Below are 19454 nucleotides of genomic sequence, written 5' to 3' on the forward strand. Positions count from 1 at the left end.
ATACATCAGCTTTTCCAAGCGAGGGATGCAATATCGGCATCTTATTTGAAAATTCTATCAACAAACACCATTTGTTCTGTTTCAGCTATCTCGCCGCCTTCTTTTGCTGTGGTTTCCACATCCATTTACAACTGATAAGAAGTTAATACTCAATTGTTTTCCATTTTATTACACAGCTTACATCATTACTAATTATGTGTTTTGTGTGTTCTTTGTTTGCTTTGCATCCTTTCTTTTTATTTGATCGTCATCGATCGCACGATTTCATACTGTTCCTCGCTTCGGTTTTCTCATTTGTTATAACAATCTTGTTTTTAGTACCCACTATTGGATAGCTAGCGGAACTGAGCTTTCTTGGTTTGGTATGTTCTGCTACAGAACTATTACTTCGAAGGATTACACTAGAAAGGAGTTCAAAACGATCACGAGTAGCACTATTTTTTTCTCACTACCCCAGCCCATTTCGGTGCTTTACTGTGACTTTCTAGGCATCATGTAAGACCAATGTTTGTGGTGCAAACTTTTTTAGTAGCAACAAAATTAGAAGAATTTTTAAACAACATGCTTTATAGATATACTGAGAGAAAGGACTGTGCACTGGTCTAAAGGATACATCTCAGGGAAAAGCTCTCTGGTATAGAGCATACAGTGGTTAAAACTATAGTAACAAAAACGAGGCATAAAGTAAAATAGTAACATGGCCATCAATATTTTATCTGAATTTTAGGATCCATCAAGCTAGCAGTAACAGCAGCAGCATCCCAATCAGATGGATAATTTCAGCACTCGCTATCCCACCCCCTACCTATATCTTACTATGACACATTTCATTATTGTAACCATTCTGTCGACTGTCTATACACCATGTGGCATTCAAATAATTCTGTTTTTGCTTCATTTACTTCATTACTTGGCCAATTTGTTCGTTCTCGTATCGTCGCCGACGTTTCGTGATAGCTAAATTGTTTCAATTAAAAATAACATAATTAAAACAATTTTCTCGTTAAGAGATGTTTGGTGCTGTAAATCTAAGAGCTAATGACATTGACTTGAAATGAAAATTACTTGGAGCGATACAACTGATTAATTTGCACATCTACACCATGCTCCATGCCTAAAACAGACAAGAAGCCGAAACCTTTGTCGCTCCTTTGTTCCCGTAAATCATCCCTCTTCCGTATTCAGAACGCAGCTCCACCACACTATCCTAATAGCTAACACTAAGCAAAAGAACATCATGACGCAGATGAAGAAAAGGAAGGTTTAAGCGATCGCATTTCTATGACCAGCTGCTTGCCTACTAATGGACTTCGTAGAGACACGTGGCTGGCGGCTGCATCATTCGCTAATCTGTGCACATAACTAGCCTTGTGGCATCGTTATACTACCGACTCCATTTGGCTAACTTCCTTATTCATATCCTTAACACTGCCGCCGTTGGCGTGCTTCCGATCATCGTTACTGATCGTGGAGGTGGATGTAATGTTGGACGTAACGGGTTGTTCAGTGGACGGGCTCGGGGCAGTTTGAATGATCTTTGGAACCATCGTAATCGGTTGGTCATCATCGGCCAGATCCTCCGAGGGTTCTTCGTCGATGGGAGTTAGCACCTCGACATGTACCGGAGCGTGCGTTTGCTTACGGAATCTAAAGGGAAAGGAGCAAATCGCTTATGCATTGAGCTTTTTGTTTTTGTGAGAAAGCCATTGACTTACCTCTGCATAGCTGGTGCGGCGAAGCTAGTAATTGCCGATAGTGCAAATAGACCTCCTGCGACAAAGAACGGTATCGAATACGACTGAGTTGCGTCGTACAGGGCACCCGCCAGAGGTGAGCCAACGATCGTGGCTGCACCGCGGAATAAAATCAGCAATCCAAAGGCATTCGTCAATTTGTCCAAACCAAGTAGATCCACGAGAATAATTGACGTCAGTGAGATGTAGCCAGCTGAGAAAAAAGATTTTTTTTCAATTAACTGCTCACTAATGTTTTACTATTATGCACGACTTACCAATTGCAATACCGAATGCGATGGCCATTACCACGTATGAAGCATAGCTACTACAGAATGGTGTCAACGCAACTGCTATCGTGGATATCACGAGGCAGATATTGTTGAGGAACAATGCGTCCACCTTAGGGAAATCAGCTACGTAACCACACACGATCCTTCCGACGGTGTTCGTGATACCGATGATCGAGATTAGGAATGAGGCAGAATTTTGATCAATTCCCTGCGATTTCGAAAAGAAGCACAATATAGCTAGGGAACGGATTATCCCGAATAGATAGAACGGCAAATGCTACTCACATCAAGGACGGCAGCATCGACTAGATAAACAAACGGGACATATAGGCCAGCCATACCGAATATGTTCGAAACACCGATCATCATAAAGACTGGATCGCGTAGCAAACTGACATCCATCATGGCAGCAATGGCGTTCTTGAACGAGTCCGGTAAAGCCAGACATGGGCACAGATCGTATTCTGTTGGAAAACGATCATATTCTATTGGTAAAACTAGTTTCACATATCACTGCTATGTAACACTTACGCTCTTCTCGGCCTTTCTCCACATCATCCCGCACATCATTACGATGTTCCTTCTCGAATTTGGTGAGTGAAACAACAGAGTTGCGGTAGTTGGTGAGTGATTTCTGACTCTGGTATTCTTTCAGATTAGTAACGGATCCAGAATAGAAGATATCCTTACGAGAAAGCGGTCGCACCATTATTGACCGGTCCGCTTTCAGAGAAGCTTTCGAGGTAAACATGCTAGCATCATCCTGGGTAAAATAGAAATAAAATGTCGTAGAACGACATTTAGCTTATAGAAGTGTTTTCGTTTAGAAAAGCTTAGGTTAATATAATTCTGAGTGTTGTGCGAAGCGAAAACCTAGAATCGACGAATGGAAATTATGGAAAAAACGGAAGAATTATAAATTAGATTCAAAACTATTAAAAGGATCTATTTGTAACAAGTTTAATGAGGTTTATGGATTCAGTTGGGAGCGGCTGGTTCATCTACTTCGTACATGATCCATTGTAATTCCAAAAATAATATGAGTGCGTAGTGACCGTCTAAAAGTAGGCCCTATAAGTCCAAACAGCGCCAATATGTTACTATGTTACACCAACCAGGGTTTTATCAACTCTAAGCTAATTTAAATAAACATACTAATTGTTTCAATTCCCACTCAATTTGCTTTAGTGTAGTAGGCAGTCCGCTTCCAACGAATCAGAGTAACGTTCAACTGTAAAAGGTATGCTAAATGCTTTGCCAGCTACCAGTTATGTGTTAATTAATTGAAATATTGGATCTAATCATGTCCAACAATTCGCGAGCAAAAGGGTTCAGAAATCATATGTATTAGTTTCCACTGCGTCAACATTAAATTCAGCCAAAACCAAAAGCATTAGTAGAAACTAATTGACCGTTTTGCGCACATTTTAACACGTAGAAAAGCAGTACACTTTCCCGCCTACATATTGGCTGATCATAACATAATTTTTGGAAAAAATAATAAATTTGGCTACTAACAAATTCCTCAGCATTATTATTCTTGCTGCCATTCACAGAGCCTCGTGAGTTTCTGAGCTGTGTTGCAGATTTACGTACATCACCATTGCTACCGACATCACCTCGCGAGCTCGCTTTTATGGCGGCCAGAGATGGTTTAAACCGTTCGCCGGTGGAATGTTTCCGAACGCGATCGAAGGTCGGCACGGATCCATTCTTAGGGATACCTTAAACAGGAAAAAAAAACATCAAACACGGCCGTTAGAAGGCGAATGATACGGGTTTTACACCGTCTTCTTACACCTACCTGATTGATGGCTAGTAAAGGCAGGCTGCGAGGCATTGCGAGGCATATTGTCAGTCCCATATTCGGTCGCATCCGATTCGGAGTTGGTGTTACGTTTTTTGTTCAATGGTTTCTTCATTTCTATCTGGCTCGATTCTGACGATGATCCGCTACTTCCGTTCTGTTCCGGTGTTTTGAATTCCGAGATAGTTGGTAACGTGGCCACGGGGTGCATACCGCCCTGTTGTGCGAGCTGATCCAGGGCCAGGCTCGAGTGTACACCCGGATCCGCGTTTAGGGGGGCTTTCAGTCTTTTCTCCATCGTACCATCGGGCAGCTGTACCATGAAGTAGGATCCACCAATCGATCCCCGCTCCATTTGAAGGCGTTTCTCTTCGTACATGCGCTGCATCAAGGGTTTTACCTTATCCTCTTTCGGGTAGCTATAATCGAGGAAATGTAGAGAAAAAGAGAGAAAGAGAGTTCGATCAACCATTCTAATACGATCGTTTGTTATCACACCTATCAGATCAACTTACGTCAGTGGGCGCATCATGGCGCCAAAGATGGCACAATTCAGAATCAGCCCGGCCAAGATGAGGTTTGAGTTTTTCCAGTCAAAGTTTGCTAGTAGCATATTTGCTAGTGGTGCAAAGGCGAATGTACCAAACCCAGAACCACACACTGCAATACCGGTGGCCAATGAACGCTTAGTTTCGAAGTAGTATCCGACGGCAACAACCGCAGGCAGATAGATTAATCCGAACCCAATGCCTCCCATCACACCATATGTGAGCATTAGCATCGTTACCGAGGTACTAAGTGTACTGAGAGCAAACGCGGAGGCCGATATGATACTTCCAGCTATACACACCGCACGGCAACCGAATTTATTCGCTAGTGCAGATACTACGGGACCCGCGCTCAGGTACATACCACTCAGTAAGCTACCAACCCATGCCACTGTACCCTTGCCTTCTCCAAAATACACTACGAACTCGTTCAGAAATACACCGAACGTGTACGCGATACCATCGACGATCATGTTGCACATAAAGGATGCGAACACGATAACCCAGCCATACCTACATCGAAAGATTCGTGTTAAAATAAGTTAGTTTTGGTTCGCAACTCAGATGAGAACTTACCCGCCGTCGGGAGGCGGTGGCATATCATGATATTCGCATGCTGCTTCATCATCTTCTGGCGACGGATCCTCCTGCTGCTCCGCCGTTAAACGTGCTGCCTCCTCGCAAGCAATATCACTATCAGTCTACGAAAAGAGAATAGATATTTAAAATAATCGATTAGCGCATGTTACTCAAACAACAGTTGTCGCGGGCAATATTCTAATAAGTTAGTAGCATAACTAAGCAAAGGTTTTCTAATGCGTTTTAGCGAAACACAACACTGAGTCTTATCACCTCGAAGAAGAGGAAACGTTTCGAGTGAGAGACAGAGGCAATCAATCATTCGCATCCGTCCCCACCGAATTATGCAAACAGCGCTTTTAACAGTCTTCTAACCGAACAGCGTCCCACTGTTGGTGATTGATGCAATCAGCTTTAATGAATTTGTGTGGAGCGTTGGACGATAAATGACCCACAAAACGCTGAGTCGTTGAACCACTTTGCGTTGCAAATGATCGGGTCCTTCTTTAGTGCGTGCATCTCTCACGTTTGTCTCTGTTTGTCTGCTTTATTGTTGCTTGATTAGAATAAGCGTTGGAGCACGCTTCTTGAACGATTATGGGACGTTATGCAACCATGATTCTTCTTCATGACCATGATACTTTGCATGGCGGCTTTGGTTCGTCCACGAGAAGTCGTCATAATTGATAGAGTTGCCAATTGTTTCCACGAGCAATATAACATAGCCTGTGTTGAAAAGTCATGGATTATTGTGCTGATTGAAAAGCTTTTTGTGGTAATTATTGTCAAATCGCGAAAACACACACATTCAATCTCTGCTGTGTATTAACGAGCGCAAGTCCATGCAATCCACAGTAAGGACCTAATAAGCAATAGGAGCTATCGTTATTGCTATGATTATGATGACGCTGGTACTCATTGGTTTCAGTTGTGGAGAGGATCGAGATGGCACGCGACTGGTATAGTTGTGGTGAAAGGTATAGCAGGAACAGCAACAAGAGCATGAGGTTGCATGGTCTTGATAAGCATGCTCACCACCATTGTCGCGACATTTATTTTTAGACAAACAAATCTCTCATCGAAATATATGCCAAAACCAGAGGAAGGATGTGGACAGGAAAACGGGAATAGAAGCGGAAAGGAAACGACTAGAGCGCAGCTGGGAGGGGCCGTTTCTCCGCCGTTATCCGGGTTTAGTGGCATTGTGACACATTGCCAATCCTCCTCTCTTCCGTCCTCGTATGAGAGATTTACTCTAGCTCTGCAGAATCGGCAACAGGTGGTCTAGCCGAAACGTTACATCATTACTACTGCTTTAAAGTGGTCTATTTCAGCTAAAGGATGAGTCGTCACAGATGCTGACGGAGGTGCTATGAATGCAGTTTACTTTAGTTTTGGTTAGAATTGGCCACTTTTATTTATATTACCAAAAAGATTCTGATTCTAGTTCTATGGCATAGTTTTCTGTTAAAGCAATGTGCAAGGGCCTTCCAAATGAAACCCCACAATGTACGAACTGGAACTCAAACGCACGCTCGTCTATGTGATGGTTGATGATATCAGTTCCCATATCACCGAGCAGTAAATAGTTCCAATGGCAACAGACGCTTCGTCCGTCTTTGTATATGTAAAAAAACAGACCTGCTGTTGCTCATGCACTTCCAGCATAGTTCAAGTTCCATCATGTGTGATTATAAAGGATGATCAACATAATTCCCTTTGTCCAGCATTCTACATTGTTTCTGTCTGAATGCAGTTTCACATATAACAATATATACGAAAATATTTTTTTTCGATTGATGTTGGCCTAGACGATGTTTTAGCGCGTTCAATTTTTTAGTTGGTAGAGTACATGAGTCATTCCCACTGAACTCGAGCAGATAATGCCAGACTAACAGCCGGAAACGTTTGACAGATGGGCAACGTAGTGGCCGTATTTCGATAAAGAAATACGAAGTGAGGCTCATAGCAAGGAAAATATAAAGTAAAAATAAAAACACGTTTCGCATCCTTTACCGATTGCTGCCATGAATCTCTCTCTCACACACACACACACACACACACACACACACACACACACACACACACACACACACACACACACACACACACACACACACACACACACACACACACACACACAAGAATACTTTTGATAGATATGATAAAACTGTACTATAGATGTACAAAGCAATAAGTGTTCTAAAGGATTGCATTCAGATTGCGTTTAGCGTCCATAAATGGAAGCATATCCATAAGCCACAACATGATCGAATTTTTCCTAGTATTGATGTTAAAAAAACACATATGAAATGATTATTTGCAATCATCTACTGATGGTCATCGAAAGCTATGTGCAAAAGATTGGAAAGTATCTTCACTGTCGAGACAGATCTTTAGCCATTTTGCCAGCATCATCTAGTGTTGGATAGCTCACATCACGACATTATACTCGTTGTGCACTCTGCAAAGGCAATTTCATCAACATTCGTTCGTATCGCTGCTCACAGTAACGGAACTGATGAGTTACAACATTAATTTTCCATCCAATTTACTAGAAAAATGCAATGGCATGGTCACTCGTTGAATCAGAAAACTCTAGCTCCACATCTGTAGGAGCTAACGTAACAACCATACGTCAGATCATATCATATGCACTGTTGGTCATCAGAAACCACTATGATGGAATGAACAGAGAAACCAAGAAAAAAGGTAGAAAATAAATTGTCATTTCAGCATGGACTATCGCCATCCGCGAGTTTGTAGCACCCCATCACGTGTGAGCAATTATCGGCTCTTTTATAAAGGATAGCGGGGGAACAGCAAGCGAACCCGATGTAACTCGTAGAAGGAGGGTACACTTGACAACCGGTTACCTTGTAGAAGAAGGTGTTGGGGACCATTCATCGTGGACAGATTATCTGGCGGGCTCCGCGAATCCTCCCTTTTCCACCCGGCGGCCACTCGATGCCGATAAGATATTGGAAAGGGAAGGAATAATGTGTGATCCATTTTGTAACCTGTCATAAGGTATTGCCCACTTGCTAATGTGTCTTTTATTATTGGCTGCTGTTGTCGTTATCACAATTGTCCGAGCACAACACTCAATGCTGCTAATTCTTTTGTGGCTCCGTTCGCTTTGGACTATGATTTAGGGAGGAAAGAAAATTCTACATGGTCACTGTAATTTGATTGGCAAATTTAAAAAAGTCAAATTCACAAACATGCCGTGAAAGACGGAGCCCGAAGCAAAACTGTATATCAATCAATTTTACAAAAGCACCGTAGGGTGTAGTATTTGAAAAAATATATGACGCATGCAGCATTCGTTGAAATTTCCGTTTTGAAATATCAAGACGTCCAACATTATACATCCAAACGCACATTAATTAATTCAATCAACCTTAATCAAACCGAATACATGACGAATTGTTTGACTGCATGTGTGAAATTGAAGGAACAGGAACCAAACTTCACACATCACTGATAAGACGTAGTTGCTTCGCACATCATTCCTGGTTCTCTTCAACTCCAAACCAAAAATCGTTGTGATGAAATATAAATCGTGCTCACCGTGGTTTTGTTTGCCGCTTTGTTTGCCATGATTGATGTACGAATCAGTTACTCTTAATGAACGCCGGCAAAAATCACTTGCAAAGGCCCAATCCTGCGACAGAGTCAAGTCGGTCATGCACTTTAATCACTAACGATTGTAACAATGTGCCTCCACTAATGTGTTCAGTAAGGGTGGAATCGACACCCGGTACTCAGCCTTCTACTTCACTTCAATGCTCTTCCAAACAGCTTCACACTTGTATGCGCTATGTAAAGGAGACCGTAAGTGACGGGCATCGGGCGATGCGTTCAGGACGGACTGTTGCAGAATGGCGGACTTTTCATACTGGAAATTATTTTAAAGCCAATTAAACGGCCGAGCTCGAGCTAGTTGTGTGTTGGTGCACGAGCTCTCTATCTCTCACTTTGGTAGAGATTGTCCGTTATGTTGGCGTGAGAGGCCAATCCAGCTGTTAGCTGATAGGACCCTTCGCGCTGCAAGCCAATCGGGCGTCATCGATGTCGTCAGTAGAGCTGCCGATGACCGGGTCCATTGTTCGATCAGATATATCAACATATGAGGATGGGTTAGAAGAGCACCACTACATATAACATACCAGAACAGTGACAAGATCACCCATTCTGGTACTCTAACCCGACAACTGGTATCAGCACAAACCGACACGAGGAGTCGATTCATCGTCTTTGTGTCCAGCAGACACGCGGTTTCCAATGACCCATCGTCCAAGGTTCGTTTGGAGCGTGATGCCAAAGCTGGTTCCCAAATTTTCGATTCCTTCAAGGATTATGTATCGGTAAGATGTAGTTGTGTGTAGTTGCTGAAGATGGCTCCTTATCTCGCAGTCTTGTGTGTACAATAGTGATAAGTTTCGAGTGGAAAATATTTAATTGATATGAACCACCGGCTTTCCAGTTGGGTAGTGACATATTTGAAGAGGGCTTATCGCGCCTAGCTGTCGACATTCGTAAGCATCTTGGATTTCACGTTTGCATCCAACAGCATCATTATTCCCGGTTTATATTAATGAACATAATCGAAACAGCTTAACCTATCAAGATGAGAGTACAGAGCGGAATAACCATAGTTTATACGCCATAGTTTAACTTTTCCGTTATCTAAACCCACGCGTATAGTATTCAAAAGCGAACTGGAACTATCGAAAGGAGACATCAACAAGACTCCAACGCCATTCCAGATGCTGGCAATCGAAACGCTCTGCATGGTATGGCTCTGTCAAGGCCAACGCGGAATGCCGTAGCATGATGGTTTGCAGCCGTCGATGCAGCTTTACCGTCAACGTTCCGTGAACAACGCAACCCGTCAAATTCAGGTCAATGTTAGCAACGTTGCATTACGCTGGTAGGAGTTTCGTTTGCTATAGAGGTTTCCTTTCCTTTCAGTTTCCACACTACTGATGGTATGCATCAGCAGCAGACATCGCTCCAGACTAGAAGGGTAAGGCATCAGCAATTTGAACCTGAGTAGCTCCGCTTAACAGGAAATACCGAGTGCAATCCTTGGAGAACACTTCAATTGAAGTGGGCAATCTTGCAGCAGTGGAGTCGAGAATAACAAACTACGATACACTATTACCGAGTGGTTTAAGATTATTGAAGTATGAACGGAAAACACACACATTAAAAATAACATACCCGTCGAGTCTTTTTACTGGCCATGGTAGCAGTTGTAGGGTGGTATCAGGGATGGTAGCACTACTGAAGCCTCGCTAACGTACTTCAACGCTTCGATCACACGGAATTTATTCCCCGATGATTACTTTAACGACAGATAGCAGCTTTAACTGTTGGAGGGAGCGCCGAATTTACAAACGTGCTATAATTCGTGTTACACTGTAATGCGCCCTCTATCATGCACTGTGTTGCCAACCGTTTGTAAATTCTGACTACAGTGGACACTAGAGACCAATAGAGTGGCCAGTCTATTTTTTGCTGACACACCTTCTCTCGCAGATTGCTGTTGATTAACTGTTGATCATTGTACACTTATTAGTCACAATTTTTTAAATCACAACGCACTGGAAATACGACAGACGTGAATAAATCATTACAGAACGCCCTGATGATGTAGAGATTTAGCCATGACACAGAATGGGGAGCGGTAATAGCGCCTTGACTACCTTGGACTTGATGGTGGTACGAGATTGTCCAGATAAGTCGATTTCCTTAAAAGTGTAAATCAAAAGAAAATGCGCCTCTCAAAACAAACACATATTTGCATTACTCATTTTCATGACGGACGTTTACTTTGCACTTGACCATCAGGTATACACATAGTTTAAATGATCACATGACGATCGTCAAACCTAGATCTCTCTTCGATCAGTTCCAAAATAGGATTCCAAAAATAATTTCTTTCTATGTTCGGTTTCATGGTCGTCACCAACAACGTGGTAAATGTAGCTGGGATTGCAGAAGGGTTTTCTCATTAACGCTATCACCGTATATTATCGACCAGCCGGGGTGTAGCAACGTAGTTTACCACCCTCAAGCTTTAATGACATAATTATAAGCCATATCTTATCACTGTCTACCACGCGGCCAACGGTGACGACTTCCACTGAACCACCAACCTAAGCACACGTTACTATGACTGATAAACGCTTCTTTCGCCCGTCGCGGGCTTCTGCACCAACGTAGCATACTCATAGTGAGGTAGTAAACAACTTCAAGCGACCACTTGTCTTACCCTATCGCGCAATCTTACCCGCGCCAACCCCATTCAACTGTCTGTCTATGAATGATCACTGCTTGAAATATGGGCAGAAGTTATCGTGGTGTTCGGCCGTTGTTGTAACGATGAGCAGTACGGATGTACGTGAGAAGACGGGATAGAAAACGAGAATGGGCCTTGGCACAGGTGATTTTTCAATGGCGATTCCACGACATTAAGAGCCAAACCGTTAGAACTGATTTTACCCGCTCACGACCACGTTTTACAACCAACTGCAGTCAGAGCTTGGTTGGAAAGCATGTGTTTACTATTCCGAGGCACACGCGACCGTCGATCGCCCGATGAAAACCGCCAATCGCACGCCATTCATGAAGGAGAACACAATACACGACGACATTCGAGTGGCCTAAGACTCATACAGTCTCGGAGCAGCTTTTAACCTTCCATGGAGCCTGCATATTCAATAGCCCTCATACAACATGGTAGGGAGACCGGTTTACAGGTAACCTTCGTATGGTGACCGTCGATAGTCATGCTGCAGTTTCTTGGTATAGTAAACTCGAAGGGATTTAGTAATTTATGATGTCTTGGACCTATTTTCAATGTTACTTACGCTGCAGATTCCTACGACTATCTCTCGCGCGGAAAAAAACCAGATAAGTAAATTCTATTTTATCAACCACAGAATACAGAAATGTACATCCTTCGCTCAAGGGCTGTTGAACTGTCCTACCTTCCAACAAATAAACCCTGCCAGAGAGAGTGGGTTACCTAACGTCCTTTCATAAAAGTACGCCTACAAATGCTCTTCGCAAGTAGTCCGGGAAACGATTAATAGCGCAGTAGTATAATTGTTACACACCTGCCGACACAGCACAAGGGAACTCCCCGTTGTGACGTTGTTTAAGGTGTTCCAGGTTGAATGGCTGCTAAACTTAGTCAACTGGAGTTTTATACTTGTCGGGTAGTTTGAATAGCTAGTGTATTAAGGTTTAAAGGAAATCAAATTTGGCAATTTGGTCAATTTGGCTACTTATCAATTCAGTTACGCGCGATCTTGATCAGCGCGGCCAGGAGCGCAAAACCAACCAGGCAGTCGTTCTACCGTTACCGCCCCGTGCAGGCGAAACGTTTAGTTCTGGTTTGTTTCCGTGTGCACATGGCAAAACAAACAAGCCTAACCGCCCATTGTTACATTCTGGGGTGCGATTAGACTGAAAAAGTACGCCAGATGAATGTCAGTTGAACCAGGCTAATTGATACACAAGCGGAGATCTTCTTTTTTCGCGGGCATTTTGGAACAACGAAGCACAAAGAACAAATGCGGTCGGGATCCTGGCTGACCTTAAAAGGATCAAAAGGGGTGTTTTCAATCTGTCGTTTGAGCAAGCTCGCTGAAAGAACGGTGTCAACGAAACGAATGAAACAGACGATACAAATGTGGATCAAATGCTTCATAATCGAACAGCAACAAAGGAATCCATTGCGCCAATTTTCGCTAGCCATGTGTGTAACACACCATAGAGTCTTCGTCATTGTCGTTGGCGTGAGTTTCAAAATGATTTTTGAATGATAATCATTAGCCGATCGCTAGCGGCAGCGTGTGTCGCCGCGGGAGCGAATAATTAGGCCACGCCACGCATCACACATGTCTGTTGTGACGCGCCCGGTTTGATTTCGTTATACAGATTGAGAGCGTGCGCCACAGCAAAACGGGGGTTGAGTTCAACACCGAACAGCTGATCGTCGCCGAATGTATGCGTGTAGACTGGGCGATGAGCAACCCACAAGAGCGCGTGATGCTCGGAGTAGCCGAGCCATTCCGTTTGTTTGTGTTCAGATAGAGTGTCACGTCATTTGAACAAAAAGTAGTACTCTCTTCGTCACATACTGGTCGTGGAATTATGACCCAGCAAGCCTTTGTGATACAGAGATAATAACCTATGACTTGAAGAAACAGCGTGTCTGAGTTTTTGTGGTTCGCAGGTTCAGCTCGCTCCGTAAGGGTCGCTCATATCCAAGAAGCGATCATTAAAATTCTCGCATTTTGCGCAGAATGACAGCATGCGCCAGTGGGATCTACTTATACCAGCTCATTCTTTACTAACGCTTCTACCGCTCGATTACCATCCTACGGGACTTGCCGGAGCAGGACGATCTGCTCTCGCGATTACTTGCGCAAGATAATCCGCGCCAACGTTTCCCCACTGAGAAAGATTCTTTTTTTATCCACTTTTCTCTTTGGTGATACGCGCATCTGACCCTAGCTACCAATTACACCCATGATCACGAGCAATATGTGCCGTGTGCGACCGTGTGATTCACGTTTTTATAGAAAAAAACAAGAATCTGACAGACACCAGTGAAATAATGATCGTAATACAAGTGCTATATGAAAATGAATACCGCCTGCTGCTTTACGGCTATAAAGCATCATATAAAGCAGTGATCTACGAAAAAAAAAACGGTATTACTCGCACGCAGCAAAGACACCCCCATGCGACACTCTTTGTGGCCAATCAATCCAATACGAAGGATAACAAAGAGACAAAGATGACGGTTACTGTCGGAGCGTTACGGCGGGAGCCATCGTATAACATTCCCGCAACGCATCGTGTTCGGTGGAATGTGCTTCGCTAACCAAGCGGATTAAAACAGTAAGGCCCTTGCCTAGTAGTTCACTACTGAAAGTCTCAAGCATACTACGACGGCGGCGACAACGACGACAATAGCCAATGCAAACGTGCACAACCGGAATCGATCGATATGTTTAAACCACATTAGAAGTTGTCGGCTGTATTCTAACTGCGCAACGCACTCGCAATGTAGCTACGGAGCTCTGTGAACTGCAAAAACGGTCTTATATTAACAATTGTCCCCTTTACACGGTCACTAAGCACTTCCTAAGAGCAATGGAGAATAGACTAGCAAACGATAGTACCTCCCGCGTTGCTGCACAACTCGGTGGCAGCCGAAGGGATTTCTTTAGGCACGACGATCACGACGAACGGCGCACGGAAAACTGATTTCGCGGAAAACTCACTGTCTCCGTCGACTCGAGCAAAGCTTCGCCGTAGGTCGTCAGTGCGTGATCGAAGGGAGGAAGGTAGTAACTCGTTGCGCGGTTGTGTGAGTTAGTGTATGTGTCAGAGATACTCGCTATAGCGGACCGTAAGTGCACATGTGTTTGCGTTGCTGTTGCTTGTGGAATGAGGGTGAAGCGGTTGGCAATGAAACCGTCATCAGCGTCATCAGCATCATCATCATCATCATAGCACAGCCTTTGGTAGTCGTCGCGGATACTCAGAACAACGCGCCACAGTAGTGGTCCACTTCCTTCTCTCTCTCTCTCTCTCTCTCTCTCTCTCTCTCTCTCTCTCTCTCTCTCTCTCTCTCTCTCTCTCTCTCTCTCTCTCTCTCTCTCTCTCTCTCTCTCTCTCTCTCTCTCTCTCTCTCTCTCTCTTTCTCTCTCTCTCTATCTCTCTCTCTCTCTCTCTCTCTTTGTTTTGCTATGTTTCTCTCTCTTCTAGCCAGATGGTGGTTTGAGTAAAAATAACAAAAACCCACCCTCACAATATGAAACTACACCATCCTCGCTTCGTGTGAACACAACATGTTCTGCTCTCGATACACACCAAATGGGCCTGGACGCGGCCATGGCACGGCGCTAGCACTGTTGACAACTAATAGCATAGACAAGACGACCGGCAAAACATCGCGACCGTCATTGTGGCTCTGGTGTAGCAAGAACATTAAATGAAATGCTCACAGAATTCTCATCAAATGCTCACAGATTTCTCGAAACCTTTCAGTGGCCTATTGAGAAACGCATGATTTCTTTAAGTTCGAGCTAGCTAGCTAGTTCCTAAAACACATCCCTCCTCGAAAGTACTCAGATAGCGGTCTGTATAGGCGCCAGACAATCAATTTTTAAATATTTGAACATAGCGACGATGAGTCACTCGTTTGGAAGAACAACATTATACCGCTGATCAACGAACCATCCTTTTTGGGTTAAAGCTAGTGTTGGCTGCTTTTAGGCAGATTCTGATAGCTAATAAGTGTTAATCATGTCAAGCGATTAGCTCGGGATGATCTACGGCACATGATTGATGAGTGATAAATCTAGACAATCGCGCGATGCCCGAGAAGAAAATAAATATTCTATTTTAAACCAATAACATTAGTTCAACATTAAAAATATTGTAAGATTATTTAGCAAGCCTCAATCGTCCAAAGATCCTATAAAATTGTGCAACCTGCAATTGTGTTCAATCGTATGCAAATAAATATAGATTTATATAAGATTACAACTGCTCACCTTATTACATGTATGCGCTTACCATGGTGCATGTACATTCTTACAAGGCACAGCTCGTATAGATCACACACTCCATCACATTCCATCACATTGCCAACAAAGTTAAATACATTTGAGAAGCACCACGTAAGAGCACCTGACGATAAAAATCGTCATCGCAAGCTAATGATATAAATAAACATTATTCGATCTAAATATCGACAATCTACACAACGCCAATGGCAACCGCCTATCGCAACATCTAGTGATCAGCTATACGCTCCAGAAGTCTACGTCACTTACTTATATAAAAATGGGAACAGAACGAGTAACAATATGGATCTCTCGCGTGTGATCAGAAGCATAAACAATAAAAATCTAGATCCGCGATGGTATGCGAAATGGAATCGCTAATCGAAATATTTGTTTCCAATTTCAAATAGTAACAGCCCTAGCAAGCTGTTTGTACAGGAGCCAAGTGCTGCAGAATTATTGCGCAATTATAAACCGCCATATAGTGCATGAAGAACCATCATGGTCGTGATGGAGAGTTTGATTTTAGTACACTGTATTATACTGCTATTATAGGTTTACTTTAATGTGCTAAATAAACATAAACTCGTCGTTCGATCCCTATGGAATTCGCAACAAGCGACATTCAATATTTACTTTACAGTAACCTGTGCAAGATCGAAAAACGTATGTGTTGAGCAAGCCCCTGCATAGTCTATTAAAAATGCCAACAATAACGGTTGTTTGGACGGTTTTTAAGGCAACAGTCGAACCAAACCATTTGAGCATGAATTGAGAAGATAAACAGGACTCTTTACATTTCGATAAGTGCTAAGATTATGCATACCTTTGCGGATATCTTAAGTAGACGATATCGAGCCTCTACGCACATTGCATTCAATGACGATCGAGCATCTTATCACGTGTAAAAATATACAACTTATCACCTTCCATCAATCACATCAATCCGAATTTTCACTTTGCACGATCGGAAATTGGCCAAGGCTCAATGATGTATGGCACTGACAACGAGGTGCAAAGTGTCGAAATTTAGTAGCGAAAACTTCCTATAAAGGGGGATTGCTTGCTCCAAATGTAAGCAAACGTATACAGTTTCGACATGTGTTGTACATTTTAAAAAATATTTGGTCAGCTCATTAGGGTGCATGGGATCCGTAGACTACTGATTCGACGTCATTCAATGATCGAATGGCTGTGACAAGCCCAAGTTCCCCAATTATTCAACGGCATCGAAAAAAGATTTAAAATACTCTCTTCGCCGTGCATTGAATGTACAAGATTACAGATTATAGATTGTGACCGAAAGATTGAAAAACGCAGTTAGTCTTTTCTTTATAAAATCAAAAACTCAAAGAATTAAATGTTAGCGGCCTTTCCATAGATAAACAATATATTTGATTTATTTTTTTAACTTATTTTACTCAAATTGTTTTCATATTACTGCTTACGAGCCTCGGTTATGGTAAATTTGGATTTCATTTCATTTCAATCTTTTCTCTAGCGGCAACCATCATGTAACCACGCATATTTATGTTGCGATTGATATCTGTTGCTTGTGGACCGCGTGCCGCGTCTCGTGTGTCGCTCTTGCTTTGAGCGAGAGAAACCTGAAGCAACGGACATGCAACAAGCATGTGACGATAGTAATATTCCAACAGTTCGGACGAGCCATCGCATTGCTGTTTAATATGCGCTACGCATAAAAGAGAGCGCTTCGCATAAAAGAGTGTCCGAAATATGGTCTCTTTCTGCTTTTTATTAAGGTTATTAACAAATGTGGTAAGCATTGACCAATAGATCAATCTTATCTTTAATTAAAGAGCAAGATTGAACAAAATGAATGCGTTTGGTATCCTATTTATTTGTAGCATATTGCTTTCATTTTGATTTCTGTTGCTAACTAGACATAACTAGACGAGTCGAGCATGGACCAAACAATAGTAGTGGCGTGTTGACGCGAAAAAAAAACGCAACGTGCTTGTCGCTCAATCGGGAGTGTTTGGGTCACCAGGCGTAGGTAGGACGAAATACGGTACCGATAGAACGAAGTAAAATAAAAGAAACACATTCACGATTCAACTTATGAATGAATACGGTTCGCTTACCACGAGAAAGCGGTCGGAGCGCATCGGGATGATTCCTCCGTCGTCTTCGTCCTCTGCCTCCGCTGGCTGTCCATCCTGTTCTGCATCCTCCTGGCTCGCAGCTTGACCCATTTTCCTCTTTTCTTGTACACACACTCTATAGGCGTCTCGCGGCGATCCTGGCGCCTTGTGTCCACTTTAGAGCGCACGGTATGTGCGTTCACCTCCCTTCTTATGTTCGTTCCTGCTCTTCCTGCTGTGCTGCTATTGTGCAGTACACATAGAGGGAAACATAGCCTATTGCGATGGGCACATTTCGGTTGCTCAAGGTGGTAATTTCACTGAGAACTTTTCACTGAATGTTTTATAACACAATTTGCATAAACGCTAAACACTTTTTCTCAAGCTACACGACAGTCCTGGAAGCGTGTCCCCAATGCGTGGGGTTAGAAATGGCAAAAAACGAATCATTATTACACAGTAGTCCGCCTGGTCCAACCACCCAACGACCATCGGAGTACAGCTGTAAGTGCACGGAAGCAAAAAGGGCTGCCGCCGTCTTAAAAGCATTCAATCCTGGGGAGCCTTCACACCATCGGCAGCAATAGGCGCACCAATACAGAGGGGTTTGGGTTTGACATGGTTGTGCACAAACACACCTTTAAACGCACTCTCAACAGGACACGGTGATACGAATTATGCGCCGATGAAAATTATGCGCCACCAATGTTTGCACAGCGAGAGTGAGGCTTCCTTATAGCTGGAGCAGGTGCACTTGAAGCCCATGTTTCGGCCTCTGCCATCAATAAATGATTGCGGTCTAAAAGATCGATTCCGCTCCACCAAACCGTGGGCTGACACGTGCTAGCGTATTAAATAGATTTGCACTGACTGTTGAAACTTTTGTAACTACTTAAAAGGTAATAGATGAAGCCGTCACACTTGAAGCACGATGTGATAGAAGTTATTTTTTGTTTCACTGCTTAATGTTAAGTTGAAGAATTCTTTAACAGCGGACGTGCATTGCCGATACGACAAAAAGAACTCAATCGATTATCCTTCACTGTACACCAACAATATTTTCGTGCCTCTTTTAATGGCCAGGGTCTGCCGTACTCACTTGTGTTACGGTTTCAGTGCAATAGCGCAGCTTAGCGAAAAGTACCGCATATGAAGGAGCCCCGTATTGAGAACAACGAGTTTGTTATACTAAGTTTGTTATTGGACGCGAATATAAATCTTACCTTAACCAATGCCCGAGGCTGCTACCTGATACCGTTAGACCACAGTTTTAGGCCCAGAGAGCCACGCACATCACACCAGGCCAATTATTTGACTACTTCAATCTGCTCCCTTAATTATCAGCCTACAAGCCAGCGCGAAACACCTGGAGAATGTGCTGGCGGGTTCTGTTTTGGTATTCTTTTTCTTACTTTCTCGCTACATGACGGATATCTCATGTTTCGATAGCTACTGATACTGATATCAAACAGCACACGGTGCGTACAGCGAACCCCGAACACCGATTCAGCGGCAATAATTTTATTGAGACCGCCGCTGGGGGCGATTAAAGGGATTAGAAGGCCACAGAAACTTGAGCAAACGACAACACTAGTAACAGTACTGTACCAAATCTTTAGAGCCTGTTGCGACATTTCGGCCAAACGTGCCTGTATCGTGCTAGATGATTGCGTCGATCTGGCCAGCAAATGAGAGTCATCGCGATTCTGTCTACCATCCCGCCGAACAAACTGTGCGGGACTCTGGACACTGTACAGCGGTTCTGTGAGTGTGGCTTGGCTGGTCGAT

General features: G+C 43.3%; 1 protein-coding gene across 9 annotated transcripts; it reads right to left on the reverse strand.

The window, feature by feature from the left end:
- Positions 1 to 135: 135 nt before the first annotated feature.
- On the reverse strand, positions 136 to 19024 carry LOC125948463 (monocarboxylate transporter 13). 9 transcript variants are annotated; one of them, XM_049674572.1, is made up of 12 exons: positions 14170 to 14290; positions 10496 to 10572; positions 10190 to 10338; positions 4958 to 5082; positions 4349 to 4894; positions 3831 to 4252; positions 3545 to 3750; positions 2558 to 2789; positions 2312 to 2490; positions 2012 to 2234; positions 1716 to 1947; positions 136 to 1647 (listed from the first exon to the last, which is right to left on the reverse strand). In XM_049674572.1, the coding sequence occupies exons 3-12, from the start codon at positions 10211 to 10213 to the stop codon at positions 1380 to 1382; spliced, it is 2457 nt and encodes an 818-aa protein (XP_049530529.1). In that variant the 5' UTR covers positions 10214 to 10338; positions 10496 to 10572; positions 14170 to 14290; the 3' UTR covers positions 136 to 1379. The 9 variants fall into 9 exon arrangements, with proteins under 9 accessions (XP_049530529.1, XP_049530522.1, XP_049530523.1 ...); XM_049674565.1 differs by lacking the exons at positions 10190 to 10338; positions 10496 to 10572; positions 14170 to 14290 and adding exons at positions 17667 to 18064; positions 18890 to 19024; XM_049674566.1 differs by lacking the exons at positions 10190 to 10338; positions 10496 to 10572; positions 14170 to 14290 and adding exons at positions 17667 to 18064; positions 18890 to 19023 and having other exon boundaries at positions 3623 to 3750.
- Between the last annotated feature and the right edge of the window lie 430 nt (positions 19025 to 19454).

This window comes from Anopheles darlingi, chromosome 2 (genome assembly GCF_943734745.1).
Source record: "Anopheles darlingi chromosome 2, idAnoDarlMG_H_01, whole genome shotgun sequence".
In the NCBI taxonomy this organism is placed as follows: Eukaryota; Metazoa; Arthropoda; class Insecta; order Diptera; family Culicidae; genus Anopheles; species Anopheles darlingi.